General features: G+C 43.1%; 1 protein-coding gene across 1 annotated transcript in view; it reads left to right on the forward strand.

Annotated features, from left to right (window-relative positions):
• The window catches only part of LOC138759402 (regulator of G-protein signaling 9-like), a 54,699-nt gene that overhangs the window by 19,280 nt on the left and 15,359 nt on the right, over positions 1–20,060 (forward strand). The window contains exons 3-9 of the mRNA XM_069929715.1: positions 1,649–1,699; positions 2,554–2,660; positions 3,867–3,918; positions 5,057–5,115; positions 12,342–12,418; positions 14,252–14,333; positions 17,238–17,300. Coding sequence (XP_069785816.1) covers positions 1,649–1,699; positions 2,554–2,660; positions 3,867–3,918; positions 5,057–5,115; positions 12,342–12,418; positions 14,252–14,333; positions 17,238–17,300 — 491 coding nt within the window. The remainder of the gene's footprint in view (positions 1–1,648; positions 1,700–2,553; positions 2,661–3,866; positions 3,919–5,056; positions 5,116–12,341; positions 12,419–14,251; positions 14,334–17,237; positions 17,301–20,060) is intronic.

Below are 20,060 nucleotides of genomic sequence, written 5' to 3' on the forward strand. Positions count from 1 at the left end.
TAGATCTCATCTCCTGCTCCACATCAAAGGCTGGAGAGAGTGAGCAGCTTGAAGTTCCAACAACCTATCCTGGACCAACCGGGTCATATCCATAGCCAAAATGACCTGTCAACACCTCTGCCTGCTCAGGAGCTTTGAACTTAAAGTCTTAGTGAAGGAGTTTCTGAAAGCAGAGGCCTCCCTGCAACTTTACCACTCACTGCACAAGAGTTCAAGTTTATTATCTTGGAGAGTTTATTAAATTGGAGGAACAACACCTCATCTTCCACCTGGACACCCTCCAACTGGATGGCATTAACATCAACTTCTCTGGCTTTTGTTAAACCCCCCCAGCCCCCTTCCTCCCCGTCGCCTTCCCTTTGCTCTGCCTCTCTTCCCTTTTCCCTTTGTCTCCTTTCGCCCAGACATAATCAATTCTCACCTCCCCTCTTATTCAATTAGCACCTTTTGTTGGTCTGGACTCCTCCCCCAGCCAGCACTGTCTCTACACCAGAAGTGCCCAACCGTGGCTCGTGGAAATACGTTGGGTGAGACAGGAATTGTACGAGCTGACAGTAGTGTTAGTGGGCGTGGCTTACGATTTGAAGATATTTGGTATGTATACTGTATATACGTGTGTAATAGTCGATATCAAGTTAAAGTCGACACCACCCCCCATAATTTTGACTCTAGCCACCCACCCATTGGAGCTCCCAATATCCCGACCGCAGACCTACCACTCGGTCCCAGTAACCCCGACACATTCGAGCTCTCAAAGCCCAGAGTGATGCAGGTACTTACCATGGTCAGAAGTAGTGTGAATGTAGTGGTCGACCCCCTAAATTTTACCCTAAAAATTTTTCCACAAAATTTGACATTTACATGAGTATATACTGTATGTGTATATTTGATTATTGAAACTAATACAAATGAGCAGTTTAAAAAAGTTCATTCCTGAATAAATATTATTGTGTATGTGTATTTCTTAATATTTTTATAAAATTTTTGTAACAATGTGCATGTTAGAGTAAAAGCGTGTATGTAATATTTTTTCCTGCCTTGTGGCTCTGAAACATCTGAAGTTTATTGATATGGCTTTCACGTTAGGCAAGTTTGGCCACCCCTTTTCTTTCCTTATTCCTTGAAGAAGGGCTCAGGCCTGAAATATCAGCAATATATCTGTCTGTCTCCTATGGATGCTGCAAGACCAGCTGAGTTCCTCCAGCAACTTGGTGTGTTTTTAATATAATCCCAGCATCTGCAGACTTTTGGTTTTTACTCAAGTTTATTATCATCTGACTGTTCATATACTATCCAACAAAACAGCGTTTTTCTGGATCGTGGTGCACACATAAACACACAATACACAGCACATAATATCATATAAAGATATAATATAAGATCAATATTTATAAATACTTTGGTATTATTTACTCACTTGCAGGATAATGTTCATCAATCTCACAGCCTGTAGAAAGAATCTGTTTCCCAGCCTGGCATTGCTGATGTCGATGCCTCTTGTACCTCCTTCCTAATGGATGGTGGATCGAAGTTAGTGAGATCATAGCCCAAGCTGGTCTTGATAGGCTTACGCTGGTGAAGCAGGGCAGCCAGAGTCCCGTGTTTGAGGCCAATCTGTCTGACAGCACACTGCCTCTTCTCCTTGCAGGGAACGATGTGTTAGAATGGCTGATTCAACGGCTGCAGATCACAGAGGAAGGTAGGCAGATCTGGAAAATCCACCCAAAATGTCTCCTTTCCATCCCACTTCTCCGTCACGCCATTGAAACGCATCCTGACTTTCTTCCCTTCCCCCCCAATAAATGTATATTGATCACTTCTACCCACTGCTCGACCCACAAGCTCAAACTCCCTGCCCTTGAGGCATTTCCCTTCAATGACCTCACAGGTGGAGGGGGAGATGGATGTGATTCAGGGATTCAAATGCTGACCTCCACCAATTGGCTCCAGTGGAGGACACCTGCTGACCTCCTGGTCCTTGTACCATCCCACCAGTGGCTTTAACCAAAGGCCCCATCTGCCAGCACCAAGCCTCAGATGTGTGTGTGTGTGTGTGTGTGTGTGTGTGTGTGTGATGTGATACAATGTATATATAAAAACATCTAGATGCACAATGAGCGTGCAGTGCTTGTGAGTAATGTCTAACATTGCTTCAAGGACTTTTTAAAAATTCCAACAGCTATCAGGCTCTTGAACCTCCCCATGCTAATCATAAACGACTCCAGAACCACCAAATGATCTGTCTCCATGATCCAAACATCACCTTTTTTTCTTGCACTGACTTTGACTGTGAATGTTTATTTATCTATCCTTTTATATTTATTATTTCTTATCCTGTCTCAAGTCACATTACCGTAACTTGATTTATACTATGGTGACTGGTGAATCTTGTGTGCCTGCATGCTTCCAGTGAGTAAGAATTCCAGTGCATGTGTACTTTCTACTTGTGTGTATGACAATAAGCTTACATATGCATTATATCGTGTCATTAATGCCATGCGGGTAAGCCCACACTAGCTGATTGCTTTCTGTCGATGATTTGTTCTGTTTTAGAAGGCAACCTACTGGGCAATCTGCTCGTGAAGCTTGGCTACATCTATCCCTTGCAAGAGCCCAGGAACCTAGTCCTGCGGTCAGACATCCGTCTGTACAGGTTCCAGGTGAGGAGTTCTTCGCCGGTGATGAAATGGAAGGTGCAGATACTCAGTGTTTCGTATGCCCATCCAGCCCACTCCCTGTCTCGCACTGCACTCTTCCTGGCCCTGCAGGCACAGTGTTGGTGTCAAACACAGCAGGCTGGTGTGGTGATGGATTTTCAGACTCCATTCTTGGAACACCCTGACTGCCTTTTGATAGCTTGGTTATCCAAGATGTTTAAAAGGATTAATATGATGTTTAAAATCCTAACATTTAAAATGTCAACAATATGTGTACAGGTGATTTCCCCCCTATATTACAGGATTTGGGGAGGGGATTGTATTCTTTGCTATTACTTGGACACTATCAGCGACCCAGATTTGAAATCGATACTCTCTGTGGTGTTCTCTCCGTGATTGCATGGGTTTCCTCCAGGCGCTCCCATTTCCTTCCACCTTCCAAAAACAGGCGGGGGCTAGAAGAATAAATCACGAGCGTATTTGAGAGGTTTGGAGTTGTGGATCAGAAGGTCCTGTTCCTGTGCTGTATCACCAAATTAATTAAATCATGAATAGTTAGCACATTTTAAAAAGTGTTTGTTTACCTTTTCACTATAGCTTGGTAATTATATGGATGGATATCAATCTGTTCACCAGCTGACTGGTCAAGTATTACCCACACTCTTGTAAACCAAAGACGATTCTGCTGCCTTGTTAAAGCTATACCTAACAGAGTAAAAGGCCACTGAATCGCTTAAGTGAAAATACATGGAGCTCACTCTCACAGAAGACTCCATTGCAATATAAACTTGAAGATTTAATAGCAATCAATGAGCCAGATTTAGAAAGTTAACAAAATGTGAATAGCTATCGAACTAAATCTGGCTCATTGTTTGTAGTTAAATCTATAAGGCCACTAGCAGCAGACAGACTTGAATGCAGTGAAGACCTGCTGTAACAGTAGTGGTGATGCAGCCATGGGGGTTGCGGGAGGCAGTAGCACCGGAATTGGTGGCATTGGAGAAGGCGGCAGGATCTACGGACACTCGGTGTCCGAGGACGGACTCTTGTTTGCTTTTCTCAACCTGATCGGGCACAAAAGGAACCATGGGTCTTGACCTCTGTGAGGGCATGATTATTCTCCTTCGAGCCCCTTGGTGCGATTGCAGTTCAACCCATTCCACCCTCCTTATCGGACGTGCTTGACTCTCGCCTCTCAACCCTTCACAGACTCCGTACTTCTGGCCCAGCCAGGAATGGCCTGCAGAGGACACAGACTACGGTGAGTTGAATCATCAGGCACACCAGATTATACAGCAGTAAGAAGCTTTGTTTGGCATGCTACCCAGGCTACACAACTCAGACCGAACCCTTCTACCCATGGGTGCTGCCTGGCCCACTGAGCTCCTCCAAGGATACTTGGGGTTTTGCTCAAGATCCCAGAATTTCCATCTTTTGTGTCTCTGGTCAGACACAGACACCAGGTAGTGCAATAACAACAAATAAACAGAGAGGCAAAAGTGTAACAGTAGTCAGAGAAGAGAGAAAAGTAGAGTTGTAAAATGCAGTGCAGGACATAATCTTTTGCCAGTGTTAGATCCATTTAGAAGCCTGATAACATCACAGGAAGATGCTTTAGAGAGTGCAGAGATTTACCAGGACTCTGTCTGGATTGGAGAACATGCCTAATGAGGCATGGTTGACAGGCTTTTCTCTTTGGAGCAACAAAGGACAAGAAGTAACAATAGAGGTATATACTTTTTTTGCAGGGTGACAATAGCAAATACCAGAGGACATCTCTTTAGGGTGAGGGAAGGAATGTTTGGGGAATAAGTCAGAGTTAAGTTTTTTTGCTTCATGATGGATGCCTGGGATGCATTGCCAGGGGTGGTGGTGGAGCCTGGTACAAGTAGGGACATTCACATGCTTGTGCCTAAAAGTCTTTTAAGGAAAATAGAGGGCGTGAGGTTGGGAAGTATTAGTTAGTTGTGGTATAGGCTTATATAGGTCAGGACAACATCATGGGCCAAAGGGCCTGTACTGTGCTGTAATGTTCTATGCATTAGTAGGAAAGAAACTGTTCTTGAATCTAGATGTTCAGGTTCTCAAGGATCTGTCTGATGGAAAGGGGAGAAGAGTGGGTGACCTGGGTGGGATATTTGAGCAGCAGTTATAGAATTCTTTATCAACCTAATCTCCCCCTTCCCAATCATACCAACTCTACAACTAGAATGGAACAAATCGATTCATACTAAAAAAATCTAGGAGGAAAGACATGCATTTCTGTAGTGCCTTTAATGACCTCTGGATATCCCAGAGAGCTTCACAGCCAATGCAATGTAACAACCATGGAGACTTTCACAAACTGGCCAACTATCTGCTTCGAAATTGTTCATTGACAATTTTTTTGTGTTCAACAGCAATTTATTTGGCAAAGAAAAATATCCATAAAAAAGGTGTATTGGAGGAATATGAGAAGGTAAGACTGTGCTGCATGAGTGAAGAGTTTAAAGTTTCTGTGCACTGAAACAAGCTGACACACTGAGTCTTGGTGCAGCCACTGTGAGGGCACTGTTGGGAAGGACCGCAGTCTAGATTCCTCCAATTACCGAGCATCGAGGGGTTGAGACTGAGAGGAAAAAAACAACAGAGAGGGGAGTAATGTCAAAGTGCAATAGTGGTGGTAATGGTGTAAATAGAAATGAATGTAACAAGGTATGGATACAAAACTAAAGATGGGATGAAACTTTGAACGTTCTCCTTTTGCAAAATAATTTATTGTGAACAAAGTCTATTTTGTGAAACAAAAAAGCTCAGATTGTTCCAGAGCAGGTTCAGCATGACTTGGGTGGAAAACCACTGTCCCTTTGTCATATGCTACGACCTGCCCATCAGTTCCTGAGGAACTTCCTCATTTATCCTGGCCTTGATCAGTAGTTGGGCCCACTCCCCTGCTCTAGATGTAGCCGCGGCACATTGGCTGAATGGCCTCTGATGGACCGTAGGCTTTTTAAAAAAAGTTTTTTTATTTTTCACATTATGAACCTTATTAACCAAAATACACACAAACATTTCCCTCTTGAATATACACAATGTCATTTTCTCCCCTTTTCCCCCCCTCCCTTCCCTCCCTCCTTCCCACCTCCCTCCAAGCCCATTAAATTTTCAACATATACAATACAATAAACCCATTAAACAATGTCATCACGCAATGAAAATAAACAAGAAAATTGTGTCATCTACTTTTACACACTGGGTCAGTTCATTTCGTCTTCTTCTCATTCTATCATTTTAGGGGGTGGAGGTCCACAGTAGGCCCTCTCTGTTGTTCCATGTATAGTTCCCAAATTTGTTCAAATAATGCGACTTTATTTTTTAAATTATATGTTATTTTTTCCAATGGAATACATTTATTCATTTCTATGTACCATTGCTGTACTCTCAGGCTCTCTTCTGATTTCCAAGTTGACATTAAACATTTTTTTGCTACAGTGAAGGCTATCATAATAAATTTTTTGCACTTCATCCAGTTTGAGGCCTAATTCTTTACTTCTTATATTACTTAGAAGAAAGATCTCTGGATTTTTTGGTATGTTGCTTTTTGTGATTTTATTTAATACCTGATTTAGATCTTCCCAAAACTTTTTCACTTTCTCACATGCCTAAATTGCATGTACTGTTATTCCCGTTTCCTTCTTACAGCGAAAACATCTATCTGATACTGTTGGATCCATTTATTTAACTTTTGAGGTGTGATATATAGCCTGTGTGACCAATTATATTATATCATGTGTTACCTCATGTTTATTATATTTCTCATAGTTCCAGAGCATAGCTTTTCCCATTTTTCATTTTTTATCTTTATGTTTAGATCCTGTTCCCACTTCTGTTTGGGTTTATAGCTTATTTCATCATTTTCTTTCTCTTGCAGCTTGATGTACATGTTTGTTGTAAATCTTTTAATTATCATTGTGTCTGTAATCACATATTCAAAGCTGCTTCCTCTGGTAATCTCAGTCTGCTTCACAATTTGTCCTTTAAGTAGATTTTCAGTTGGTGTACCGTGAGGTATTCCATATTTGTGATTCATTTGTTCAAATGATAATAAATTATTTTCCAAAAAAACAAATTTCTATTCTTTTAATCCCTTTTCTCTCCCATTCTCTAAAGGAAAGGTTATCTATTGTGAAAGAGATTAGTTGATTTTGCGTACCAATAATAATTTTGGTAGTTGGTAATTTGTTTTTTTTCCTTTCTATGTGAATCTTCTTCCAAATGGTGCAGTACTGGTGAACTCCTATGTTGCACCAGCTTTTTAATCCCACTTATATAGTATATGTTCTGGTACTTTCTCCCCTATTTTATCTAGCTCTAATCTGGTTCAATCTGGTTTTTCCCTTGTTTGATAAAAATCTGATAGATATCTTAATTGTGCTGCTCTATAATAATTCTTAAAGTTTAGTAGCTGCAAACCACCTTGTTTGTACCATTCTGTTAATTTATCTAGCGCTATCCTCTGTTTCCCCCCTTTCCATAAGAATTTCCTTATTATTTTCTTTAGCTCATTGAAGAATTTCTCTGTTAAGGGAATTGGTAATGATTGAAATAGGTATTGTATCGTTGGGAAGATATTCATTTTAATGCAGTTTACCCTTCCTATTAATGTTAGTGGTACATCTTTCTAATGTTCTAAGTCATCTTGTAATTTCTTCATTAATGGCTGATAATTAAATTTGTATAGATGGGCTAGATTATTATCTAGTCTAATACCTAGGTATTGGATTTCTTGTGTTTGCCATTTAAATGGTGATTCTTTTTTAAACTTTGTGAAATCCGCATTATTCATTGGCATCGCTTCACTTTTATTTGCGTTGACCTTGTATCCCGATATTTCTTCATATTCTTTCAATTTCTTATGTAATTCTTTTATTGATAATTCTGGTTCTGTTAAGTATACTATGATGTCATCTACAAATAAACTGATTTTATATTCCTTCTCTTTTATTTTTATCCCTTTTATTTTATTTTCTGTTCTTATCAGTTCTGCCAATGGTTCTGTTGCTAAAGCGAACAGTGAGGGAGATAGTGGACATCCCTTCCTAGTTGACCTGCTTAATTTAAATTGGTTTTATATATATCCATTTACTGTCACCTTCGCCATTGGATCCTTATATAATGCTTTAATCCAATTAATATATTTCTCTGTTAGGTTGAACCTCTGTAAAACTTTGAATAAATAATTCCATTCTACCCTGTCAAAGGCTTTCTCTGTGTCTAAAGCAACAGCCACTGTTGGCGTCTTATTTCTTTGTACTGCATGGATTAAGTTAATGAACTTACAAACATTGTCCGTTGTTCGTCTTTTCTTAATAAATCTAGTTTGATCTAGTTTTACTATTTTTGGTACACAGTCGGCCAATTTGTTTGCTAATAGTTTTGCTATTATCTTATAATCTGTGTTAAATATAGATATTGGTCTATACAATGCTGGTGTTAGTGGATCTTTTCCCATCTTTGGTATTACTGTAATTATTGCTGTTTTACATGAATCTGGCAAGTTTTGTGTTTCTTCTATCTGGTTCATTACTTCCAGGAGAGAAGGAATTAGTAACTCTTTAAATGTTTTATAGATTTCTATTGGGAGTCCGTCCTCCCCAGGTGTTTTATTGTTCAGCAGATTTTTTAATATATCTTGTATTTCCTCTATTTCAAATGGTTTTATCAATTTGTTTTGCTTGTCTTCTTGCAATTTCGGTAGTTCAGTTTTAGCTAGAAACTCATCTATTTTGTCTTCTTTCCCTTTGTTCTCAGTTCGATATAATTGCTCGTAGAATTCCTTAAAATTTTCATTGATCTCTGTTGAGTTATATGTAATTTGTTTGTCCCTTTTCCTTGATGCCAATACCGTTCTTTTAGCTTGTTCTCTTTTAAGCTGCCAACCTAGTATTTTGTGTGTTTTTCTTCTAGCTCGTTATACTTCTGCTTTATTTTCATTATGTTCTTCTCCACCTTATACATTTGTAATGTTTTGTATTTTATTTTTTTGTCTGCCAATTCTCTTCTTTTTGTTGTATCTTCCCTTGATGCTAATTCTTTTTCTGTACTTACTATTTACCTTTCCAGCTGTTCTATTTCCCGATTGTAGTCCTTTTTCAACTTAGTTACATAACTTATTATCTGCCCTCTGATGAAAGGTTTCATTGCATCCCATAATATAAATTTGTCTTTCACTGATTCCTTATTCATTTTAAAGTACATTTTAATTTGGTGCTCAATAAATTCTCTTAAATCCTGTCTTTTAAGTAGCATGGCATTTAATCTCCATCTATACGTTCTTGGTGTGATGTCCTCCAGCTCTATTGCTCTATTGCTAATAACAGGCGTGAGTGATCCGATAACAATCTAGCTTTATATTCCATTTTCCTAACTCTCCCTTGGATATGGGCTGACAATAGGAATAGGTCTATCCTTGAGTATGCTTTATGTCTACTCGAATAACATGAGTATTCCTTCTCCTTTGGGTGTTGTCTCCTCCATATATCCAAAAGTTTCATTTCCTGCATGATTTAACCATAAATTTGGCTATTTTGTTCTTTCTGCTAGTCTTTTGTCCAGTTTTATCCATCTTTGAATCCAAATTAAGGTTAAAATCCCCTCCTATCAATATATTCCCCTGCGTATCTACAATCTTCAAAAAAATATCTTGCATAAACTTTTGATCCTCTTCATTAGATGCATATATATTGACCAAATTCCAGAGTTCTGAATATATCTGACATTTTATCATTACATACCTCCCTGTTGGATCTATTATTTCCTCCTCTATTTTGATTGGTACATTTTTATTGATTAATATAGCTATACCTCTGGCTTTTGAGTTATATGATACTGCTGTTACATGCCCTACCCAATCTCTCCTTAATTTATTGTGTTCCACTTCCATTAGATGCGTTTTTTGCATGAATGCTATATCTATTTTTTCTTTTTTCAGTAAATTTAATAGCCTCTTCCTTTTGACTTGGTTATTTATTCCATTAATATTTATAGTCAATTAGTTCAATATGGCCATCTCATACTTTGTTTACATCTCATTTCCACTTCCTCACCACCACCTTTCCCCTTTTCCCCGTTTCCATTTCTCAGTTTTCTTTTTTTGAACGCACTGTATGACAACACTTCTAAAACATAAAATATTTCAACCATTCCCTCATCTAAAATTCCCTTAACCCCAAGTGTCCCCCTCACCCGAGTCACTCCTTGTCCCTTGCCGGGCAACCACAACTCCCCTCTCCATTCAGACTGCGAACCTGTTCGCAAGTGTCAACTGATTTCGCAGTGACTGTTATTCTCTCCCACCCAACCCCCTCCAGAAAAGACTTTTATCTTCACATTACAACAAAGCTTCCCCTCTTTTCTTCTTTTTCTTTTTCTTCATTTTTTTAACCCCTCCTCTTTTTTCCCTTCTCCCTTCCCTTTTCTTCCCTCCTTTAGTTCTTACTTATACATTATTTTTACTTCTTTATATGTAGTTTGTCATCGTTCTTTGTTCTTGTTACATCTCTTCATCTCTCTTTCTGTCTTGCAGGCATTCTGCAAATTCTCGTGCTTTCTCTGGATCCGAGAACATTTTGTTTTGCTACCCCAGGATAACTATTTTAAGCACCGCTGGATATCATAACATAAATTTATAGCCTTTCTTCCATAGGATTGATTTTGCTGGGTTAAACTCCTTCCTCTTTTTTAGGAGCTCAAATCTTATGTCTGGGTAGAAAATTTTTTTTTTGATCTTTGCATTCCAGTGGTTTTTTTGTCTTCTCTAATTTTATTCATTGCTTTCTCCAATATATTTTCTCTTGTCGTGTATCTCAGAAATTTTACTATCTTGGTTTTTGTTGTGACTGTGGTTTTGGGGCTAATGTTCTGTGCGCCCTTTAAAGTTTCCATTCCTTCCTGCATTTCTAGCATTCCCAAGAATTTTAGGATCCATTCTTTTATAAATTCTTTCATATCTTTGCCTTCTTCATCTTCCTTTAGGGCCACTATCTTTATATTGTTTCGCCTACTAAAATTTTCCATTATATCCATCTTCTGAGCTAACAACTCCTGTGTTTCTTTAACTTTTTTGTCACTTTCTTCCAAGTTTCTTTTTAAGTCGTTCACTTCCATTTCTACCGCCATTACACATTCTTTCACATTTTCTAATCTTTTCCCTATATCTGCTCTGACCAGTACTATTCTACTCACTTTTTCTTCGGTACTTTTCATTTTTCTTTTCGTTTCACTAAATTCTAGTGTCAACCATTCTTTTAATGCTTTCATTTGTTCTTGAATTTTTTTTATCTATGTACTGTCCATTCATTTTACCTCCTATTCCTCTGCAGAGCTTGGTGTTCTTCTTCTGTGTTTGCTCTTGGGTATGTGTCTTCTATTTGTCTTCCTTTTATCTGTGTTTCTTCTGACTTTCTTGTTGAGCTGCTTGTCTCAGTTTGTTGGGTTTTTTTTTCCCATGGTTTCTTGATGTTGGTCCTCTTCTCCTAGGCGGGTTATCTGTTGTGTCTCTTGCTTCCTTTTTTCTTTCTCACCCCTCCCGTTCCCATTGCTTTCTTTATCTTCCAGCTGGGAGCCCTGCTGTTGGGTATCTTTCAGCTGTTCATGCTGTGGAGTCCCCCCCTCCCGTCGGTGTTCTCCTTGTCGTGCATAGTTGCGCACCTCTGTTTGGCTCCATGAGCCATTTTTGCGGTCCCGTGGTCAGTGGGTCGCAACCCTGCAGGGTCTCCACTAACCTCGGGGAGCGGGCTCCTCTTTCCATGGCAGGTCCCTGCTTTTTCATGCAGGTAAGGCTTACACCTTTCTCTTCCGGCGTCTTTCCTTCTACTTTTCTTCCCGTTGTTTTTGGCTTTTCTTTCTTAGGTCCCATTTTCTTGACACCTTTATTTTTTATTTCTTGTGATTTGTGTGTCTGGGGCTTTGCTTTTTCTTCACTTTTTTCCTTCTTTTCTGGAGAGGGCAGGTATTCTCCTACCGGCCACTACTCCATCACTTGACTCCTCCCTGATGGACCATAGGCTTGGAAACACAGTAAAGATCTGCTGGATCTAGTTAATCCCCATTTCTCCAGCTGCTATCCCAAAGTACAGCATGGATTCCACCCTCCCATCCCATTTGAAAGCTCCTCTCTGATCTGATTCCAAAGCCGTTTCCGGCAGTGTGATCTGAATCACATGAACATCCTGCATGATGGCAGTATCCCGGACTTCAAGAGAAGAGGAAACTGATCTATAATATCTCCTTATTGTCTCCTTTACAACAGATCTGGTCACTGGATTCAATGCTCCTTCATTGCATCATCGATGCTTTCAAATGCCTCCATCAAATCCCCCATCTCCTTCTCCTTGTACCCTTGGGTTTTCCGGCAATCTTGGTTGCCTTCACACAGACCCAATTGCTTTCTTTTATTTTTGGAATTTTCTTCTCACTTTCTAGGGCAGGATTTGAACTCAGAACCAGCGAGGTTGCCACTTCGTTACTGCGCACCCGACAGGAGACTAACCAATCACAGCTTGCCAAGGAATCAGGGAGAAGGGCTGGCAGTGGGGTCATGTGGGATCCATGAAATTTTGGGGTGTGAGCAACCCATTCCCAGGTCCAGATGGAGAGGGCAAAGATTTGTGCCTTTTTTATTTCTCATTGTCCCTTTCTTTGAAGGAAAATTACAAGGCCTTGAACAAGAAGATCAATCATAAGTGGGATTTTGTCATCATGCAGGCAAAGGAGCAATACCGGTAAGTCAGGATTCCAATCTGTACTGAACAGTGCAATCTGGCACCATAACATAGGAGGCCATTCAGCCCTTCATTCTGCTATGCCCTTTCAATGATATCATGGTTCCCCTTTCCTGCATGAACTTGATTCCCTTAACTAGCAGCCTCTGCCCTGACTACCCAGCCCCTGAGCCCTGCAAGTTCATTATCATATACACCCAAAGGAAGCAGCCTTTCTCCAGACTACAGATCACACACTTACAGAGAACGTAATAATCGCATATAGACCGAAAGTATTTTGGAATAATGTACTCAGTTGCAGGATAGACATACAGGCAGAGTACAGTAACAGGCCCTTTTGGTTCATGAGCCCATGACATTCAAATACCCCAGTTAACCTATAAACCCCATATTTTTTTTGAATGGTGGGAGGAAACTGGAGCACCCAGAGGAAAACCCACACAGACACGGGGAGAGCATGCAAACTCCTTCCAGGCAGCCCTGGATTCAAACCCCAGTCACTAGTGCTGTGATAGTGTTGCACTAAATGCTACGCTAACCTTGCTGTCCTGTGTCTACGTCTGTGAGGAGAGAACCAAAGTCAGTATTTTCAGTCCAACCAGATAGGTGGTCGGAGTGGCCATCCAGGGCAATGGTGGTACAAGGGATGAGCAAGCCAGGCGTGGGTGTGGGACGGATAGTGAAAGTGTCAGCCAGTGAAGGCCCAGAGGAAGATGGTGGATGGGACACACCCTCTGATGCTTGAACTCAGCCCCTCCCCCTGGAGTGAGGTATCAACCCCACCTCCCTCCCCTCCAATGCAGCTGAGCAAACCCCTTCAGCAGCCCCAGGGAGAGGGACTCTCAGAATGAGCCATGACCTTCAATTGGAAAGCAGTCTCGGGACATTAGAGGCATAGATAAGGGAGGCAACCAGCACCTTTTCACCAGGGTGAGAGTAGCAAACACCAGAGGCCACGTGTACCAAGTGAGAGGAGGAACGTTTAGGAGAGATGTCGGGGTAAAACCTTTACACAGAGAGTTGTAGGTGCCTGCAATGCATTGCTAAGGGTGGTCATGGAGACTGATACATTAGGGGCATTTAAAAGACTCTTAGACAGGCACATGGATGAAAGAAAAACAGAGGGTTATTAGGTAGGGATAATTTAGTTTCTTTGAGTACATTTATATAGATCGGCACATTGTGGGCTAGAGATTCAAGATTGTCTTGTAATGAGACAGAAAATGTGATATTACATAAAATTTCCTTCAGTCTATTGTAAGGCAGACAGAGATTCACCATCAGCAGAAATTGGTTGGTATTTTTTTCACACAGAGGATGGGGGTGTGTGGAACAAGCTGAAGAGGAAGTAAAGATGGGGGCATTTAAAATGTTTAAGGTACCTTTAAACAGGTATTTGGATAAGAAAGAGTTTGGGGGATTGAGTGCAAGGCAGGCTCATGGGAGTAGCTTGGGTAGACAACTTGATCCGCATGGGTTGCGCCGAAGGGCTTTTCTCTGTGCTGTAGAAATCTGACCTTGCAGTATTGGAGAGCCCATCAGAGTGGCGAAGAAGTTGGTGGGCCTGTCCTCGGATCCATTCTGCCCCAGATTTGGATTACAGCCCCAAGCTGTCCCGTACCAGGGAAGGATTCAGAAATAGCTGCCGGAAATCAGAAACGCAAACGGCTGCTGGAAACACTTGGCACCTGCGGAACGAGTTAATGCACTCACTCTGAGTCCCACCCCTAGAGACGTAGCCCCTCCTTGCCCCCAAAGTCCTGACACACCACAGTACAGGGAAAAGTGAACACCTTGCACAGTAAAATTACCCTCTTTCTCCTCTTCTCCCAGGGCAGGAAAAGAGCGCAAGAAAGCCGATAGGTTTGTGCTGGATTGTCAGGAGAGGGCCTATTGGCTGGTTCACAGACCAGAGGTGAGTACTGATTGAATGTCAGCATCCCAAACACCAACACATATATTAACCGATAGAAGGTCAAGGTCCTAACACCCAATGAGGATATCCATTACGAACATGTGGGACAAGTAGTAGCCAATTTATGGACAGCAAGATCCCACAAGCAACAACAGGATAGTGATTGATTGTTATTTCCATTGATGACTGAGTATTAAATTTGACTTGTTGTTACAAGAGTTTACTGTCATATACAGTGTACAATGTACAGACGCACTGAAATTTTTACCTGCTTACTGTATATTCTTGTCAGGTTTTTTGGATCATTTTTTCGGGTCAAATTTGAGGGGGTTAACTTTTATATGGATACTACTTTTGACTGTGGTAAATACCTGTGTCGATCAGGCATTGGCTGGGGCCTGGGAGAGAGTCTGTGGCCAGTTGTCAGGAGCTCAGATGTGTGGGCAGTGAGGGCAAGGATCTGCATTTGAGGCATCAGAAACTCAGATGGTCGGGTCTGGATGGTAAGAGGCAAAGGGAGCTCAGATGGGGAGGTCTGGATGGTAAGGGGCAAAGGGAACTCATATGGGTGGGCGGCTAGGGCCTGGGAGAGAATCTATGTCTGGGACATCGGGAGCTCTGGTGGGTGGGCAGCCGGGGCCTAGGAAAGGGTCTGCGGTTAGAGCATTGGAGCTCCAGTGGGAGGGCAGCCGGGGCGAGGATCTGCAGTTGGGGAGTCGGGAGCTCGGTTGGGCAGGTGGCTGGGGCGTTGGAAGCTCGGATGGGTGGGCAGCCAGGGAGAGGGTCCACAGTCAGGGCATCAGGACCTCCGGTGGGCAGGTGGCTGGGGCCAAAAATAGAGTGGGGGGGGGTCGACTATTACATGGGATCATCTTTTCTTTCTTTGGCTTGGCTTCGCGGACGAAGATTTATGGAGGGGGTAAAAAGTCCACGTCAGCTGCAGGCTCGTTTGTGGCTGACAAGTCCGATGCGGGACAGGCAGACACGATTGCAGCGGTTGCAGGGGAAAATTGGTTGGTTGGGGTTGGGTGTTGGGTTTTTCCTCCTTTGCCTTTTGTCAGTGAGGTGGGCTCTGCGGTCTTCTTCAAAGGAGGTTGCTGCCCGCCAAACTGTGAGGCGCCAAGATGCACGGTTTGAGGCGTTATCAGCCCACTGGCGGTGGTCAATGTGGCAGGCACCAAGAGATTTCTTTAGGCAGTCCTTGTACCTTTTCTTTGGTGCACCTCTGTCACGGTGGCCAGTGGAGAGCTCGCCATATAACACGATCTTGGGAAGGCGATGGTCCTCCATTCTGGAGACGTGACCCATCCAGCGCAGCTGGATCTTCAGCAGCGTGGACTCGATGCTGTCGACCTCTGCCATCTCGAGTACTTCGACGTTAGGGATGTAAGCGCTCCAATGGATGTTGAGGATGGAGCGGAGACATTAGTATATAGGGTACGTATCTGTGTGGCTACAGCAACCAAGACTTTTGGTGCATCTGCACATTATGCTGATGTGTGTGACAATAAACTCATACCACAGTCAGATTTAACCTTCAGTCATCATTATATGCAAGTCCGATGGATACTATCCAGTTGTTAGTGGGGGGCTGCTGTGCACACAATAGCTGCTTCCTGTCCCACATCATTGCAACACGAGTTTGGACAAGGCACTGAGAAGAGCTCCCCTGATGTTCTTTCAGCCTCTTAAAACACTCTCTTACTGCGGGAGAGAAGGGACAGACCTTGGCCTGATGTTTAATTTGGACCACTGGCCCGTTGACAGGATGCAACTGACTCGCTGAGACATCAGCTTTTCCTTTCCAAATAAATTAATAAAGATCGGGATCCTCATTGAGCACTGTGGATCAAGTTGAAAACACAGAATTCCTGGAGGAACTCAGAAGGTCTTGCAGTGTCCAGAGGAGGTAAAGATGTGTAACTGACGTTTCAGGCCCAAGCTATTCTGCAAGGTATGAACAAAAACCAGACAGGCATCTGAATTAAAAGGCAAGGGAGAAGGCACAGGGGGAGGAGCACAGATGGGACATGGATGGGAGGAGAGGAAAGGAGCTGGTTGTGTTAGAGGTTCAGATCTGGAGCTCCGGTTGCCGATGGTTTGGACTGGTCTCTTTGGCTGTGGGAGCGCTGGAGGTGAATTCATGTTCACTCAGTGACTCTGGGGGGGACTCTCTTTTGCTCCTCTTTCTCTGCTGGTCAATTTCTGCTGATGCCGAGTCTTTGCCTTATGGCAGACGAAAGGAGATTTTGAATAATATTACATTTACTGTTTTATTACATGACAATAAAATAATCTTGAATCCTGCTAGGGGAAAGGAGTGGCTCTATGAATGCAGATCTGGAGGAAAGGACACAAAGGAACAAGGAAAAAGAGAGAGAGAGAGAGAGAGAGAGAGAGAGAGAGAGAACTAGAGGGAAGGGGAAATAGAGATAAGGGAAACTGGAGAAGTCGATGTTGATGCCATTGGTTGGAGGGTGCCCAGAAGGAAGATGAGGTGTTTTCATCTATTTCTATTTCTCTTTTCCTCTAGCTCTCTTTCTCTCTCTCTTTTCTCTGTCTCCTTTTCTCCATTTCTACATTCACCCCCAACCCTGATCAATTCTCATTTTTCCTCTGATCCTATCTGTCCAATTAACACCATATGTCTGTTGGTCTGCACTCCTCTCTCTGCCTCCTTCTTTTCTTCTCCCCAGCTTTTAATTCAGATGCCTGCCTGCTTTTTACTCATACCTTGAAGAAGGGCTCAGCCCCAAATCATCGATAACATCTTTACCTCCTTTGGACGTGGCGAGACCAGCTGACTTCCTCCAGCATTTCTGTGATTTCACCATGTCTGCAGACTTTCGTGTTTCACCCTGGGGATTAGATTGTTGGCTGATGCTGCCTGTCTTCCCCCCACAGCCTGGGACCTTGGACGTGCTGGATCACGGGATTAACCGCGCCACTGATCCCAATGTGAATAAGGTAGAACAGGTGAGGATGGGGCATTGGGGGGGGGGGGGACTATGGTGGACATCTCCTGCTGGGGTGAAGCTAGGAGATAGATGTGGCATGGGATAGGGCCCAATGCCCCCAACCCTGCTGCTGATGTGCCCTCCTCTCCCCCACACAATGAGTGGTGTACAAACCCCCCTTGCCCCCTCCCCCCTCTCATGGGTCCTCAAGATCAGGGATTGGGGAACGGTGGGGCTCCATGGTCAATGAAAATAAGTTTATTGTCATACACATTATACAACGTACACATACACCAACATTCTTGCTCACTGCAGCTGAACAGGCCCTTATAAAACGGTAATACAGTAAAGCTCCTAGTATCTGGCACCTTTGGGGATTGGTAGATGTGTATTTCCTGGTTGCTTGAGATTGCATGTTGCATAATTGATTAACTTCACCCATGGAGGCACCAATTTTAAACTAATTTTTTAACCTATTTATTTTCTGTGTTTGTTTTCCTGGTTGCTTGAATTTCAGATAATGGGGATTTTACTGGAGTAAAGTAATTGAATTAAACACTAAATACACCAGATACATAATAAATATTCACTAATCCTAGTGCAAAAATAGGTGACGTAATAGTGCAGACAGTCCTTTGGTGGTGTCGGGGCAGTCCCTGATCACTGTACCAAGGGGAGGTTCAAAAATGTGATAGCTGTTGGAAAGAAAGGTCCTGGTCTTCAGGCTGCTGTATCTTCTGCCTGAAGGGAGCAGTGAGAAGAGGTTGTGACCAGGGTGATGGGGGTCCTTTATGATGTTGGCTGCCTTGTTGAGGCAGCATCTCACATGGACGTCTGCAATCCTGGACTTTTAAACTCCAATGGTCAGGAGGCGATTCACAGGAGAGGGAATTACCCTCTGGTAATGTCGCCGTTCTTCAAGGAGATTTCGAGCATGTCCCTGCTCCTTTTCCTCTGCCTGGTTACCCCTTTCCTCCATGTAACTTGGGTAGATTCTTGGCTTAGAGGGCCTGGTGTCAGACATGTGAGAAATGTGAACAACAGAGCCCCAGTGCTGGGGGCATTGACAAGTCTCCTTGAGTGCACTCATGTTGGCCAGATAATCTTCTGGCAAATTTGCACAACACGGCAGACCCCATATTGGCGGTCTTTTCCAGAGTCCTGCTGCAGGTATCCCAGACTATAAGCGCGGCAGAGAGCAGGAATCACTGCTGCCCAGCAGACTACGAGCTTTGGGTCTGGTCCGAGGTCTTGGTCTTTAATTATTGTTTTATGTTTATTAGCTTTATGAGAGTGATCCCGGCAATGAGAGGGTTAATGTCTGAGGAACGTTTGATGGCTCATTGGAGTTAAGAAGGATGTGGAAGCGGGAGGAGGGATCTCCTAGAAACCTACTGATCATTGAAAGGGCTGGACAGAGTGGACGAGGGGATGTTTCCTGTAGTGGGAGAGTCTGGGACCAGAGGGCACACCTCAGAATAAAAGGACATCCCTTTAGGAGAGAGATGAGGAGAACTTTCTTCAGTCAGAGGGTGGTGAATCCATGGGATTCATGGCCACAGACGGCCGTGGAGGCCAAGTTATTGGGTAGATTTAAAGTGGAGGCTTTTTCCTGCCCCTGTTTGCTGTGCCTTTTCACCTTACAACCCAGAGCAGGGCTGAACAAGTTTGAAGAGTTCTGAGTAAAATCCGCTGCTGTTTAAATTGAATTTTTAAAAAATTGTAACAATACAATAAGGTAAAGCTGATTGTGGCCATTGAAAGCTGTGCCACCCAATTAACCTACCAACCCTGCATGTTCTAGAAGGGTGGGAGGAAATCAGAAACCGCAGGATTCCCTTACATGCAGCGGCGGATTCAAACCTGGGTCGCGGGTGCTGTAATACCGTTGAACTAACTGCCACGCTAACCGCCCACAGTTGAAAGCGGTGGTTGGGGGTGATTAGCAGGGCAAACAGGTAATTTTCTAGCAAGGTACCACTATGTCAAGGAAACCTGTCTGACATCTAGATGAAGGCCCCACTTTATATATCGCCCAAGGTACCCTCTGCCTTCCACTCAACACTTCCCCCATCCAGCCTCCCTCCCCTCGCTGCTCTCACTAAACACTGACTGACGCTTCACCATCAGGGCTCATCAATGCTGCAGCAAATCGCAGAGGTGCAGTGGGGCTGGCAGTTGCCATGGGATACAGACGATGGGTCCAAACTTCCAGCTATGTAAGCCTCTTTCAACTCTGCAGGGATCAAACGTCTGCCTGCTGGAAGGAGGGTGAAGGGTGCACCATAGTGGGGACCAACATTTGTGTCTCAACCCCTCCCTCCCTTTCTCTCTCTCTCTCCCCCTTTTCCCTTCTCCCCATTTCTCTGTATTTCTCCACCCTTTCACCACTCTCTTTTTCTCTTTCTCTGTCATTCGCTCTATTGCTCTCCCTCCCTCCCCCTCACTCTCTCTCTCACCCCATATCCCTTAATTCCCCTACTAAGTCAACATCTATCCAATCTTGTCTTTACTGAGGTCACCTCCACTACTTCAATGGGCAGCAGATTCAACCCCCTCTGGAAAAAGCAGTTCCTCTTCATCTCCATCCTAAATCTACTTCTCTGAATCTTGAGGCTTCATCCCCTAGTTCTGATCTCCCTACCAATGGAAACCATTTACCTACCTCTTATCTACTTTTATACATTTCTATAAGACCCCCCCTCTCATTCTTCTAAATTCCAGTGAGCACGTAGCACAAAGAACATTCCAGAACAGTTCAGGCCTTCAG

This window comes from Narcine bancroftii, chromosome 3, assembly GCF_036971445.1.
Source record: "Narcine bancroftii isolate sNarBan1 chromosome 3, sNarBan1.hap1, whole genome shotgun sequence".
Taxonomy (NCBI): domain Eukaryota; kingdom Metazoa; phylum Chordata; class Chondrichthyes; order Torpediniformes; family Narcinidae; genus Narcine; species Narcine bancroftii.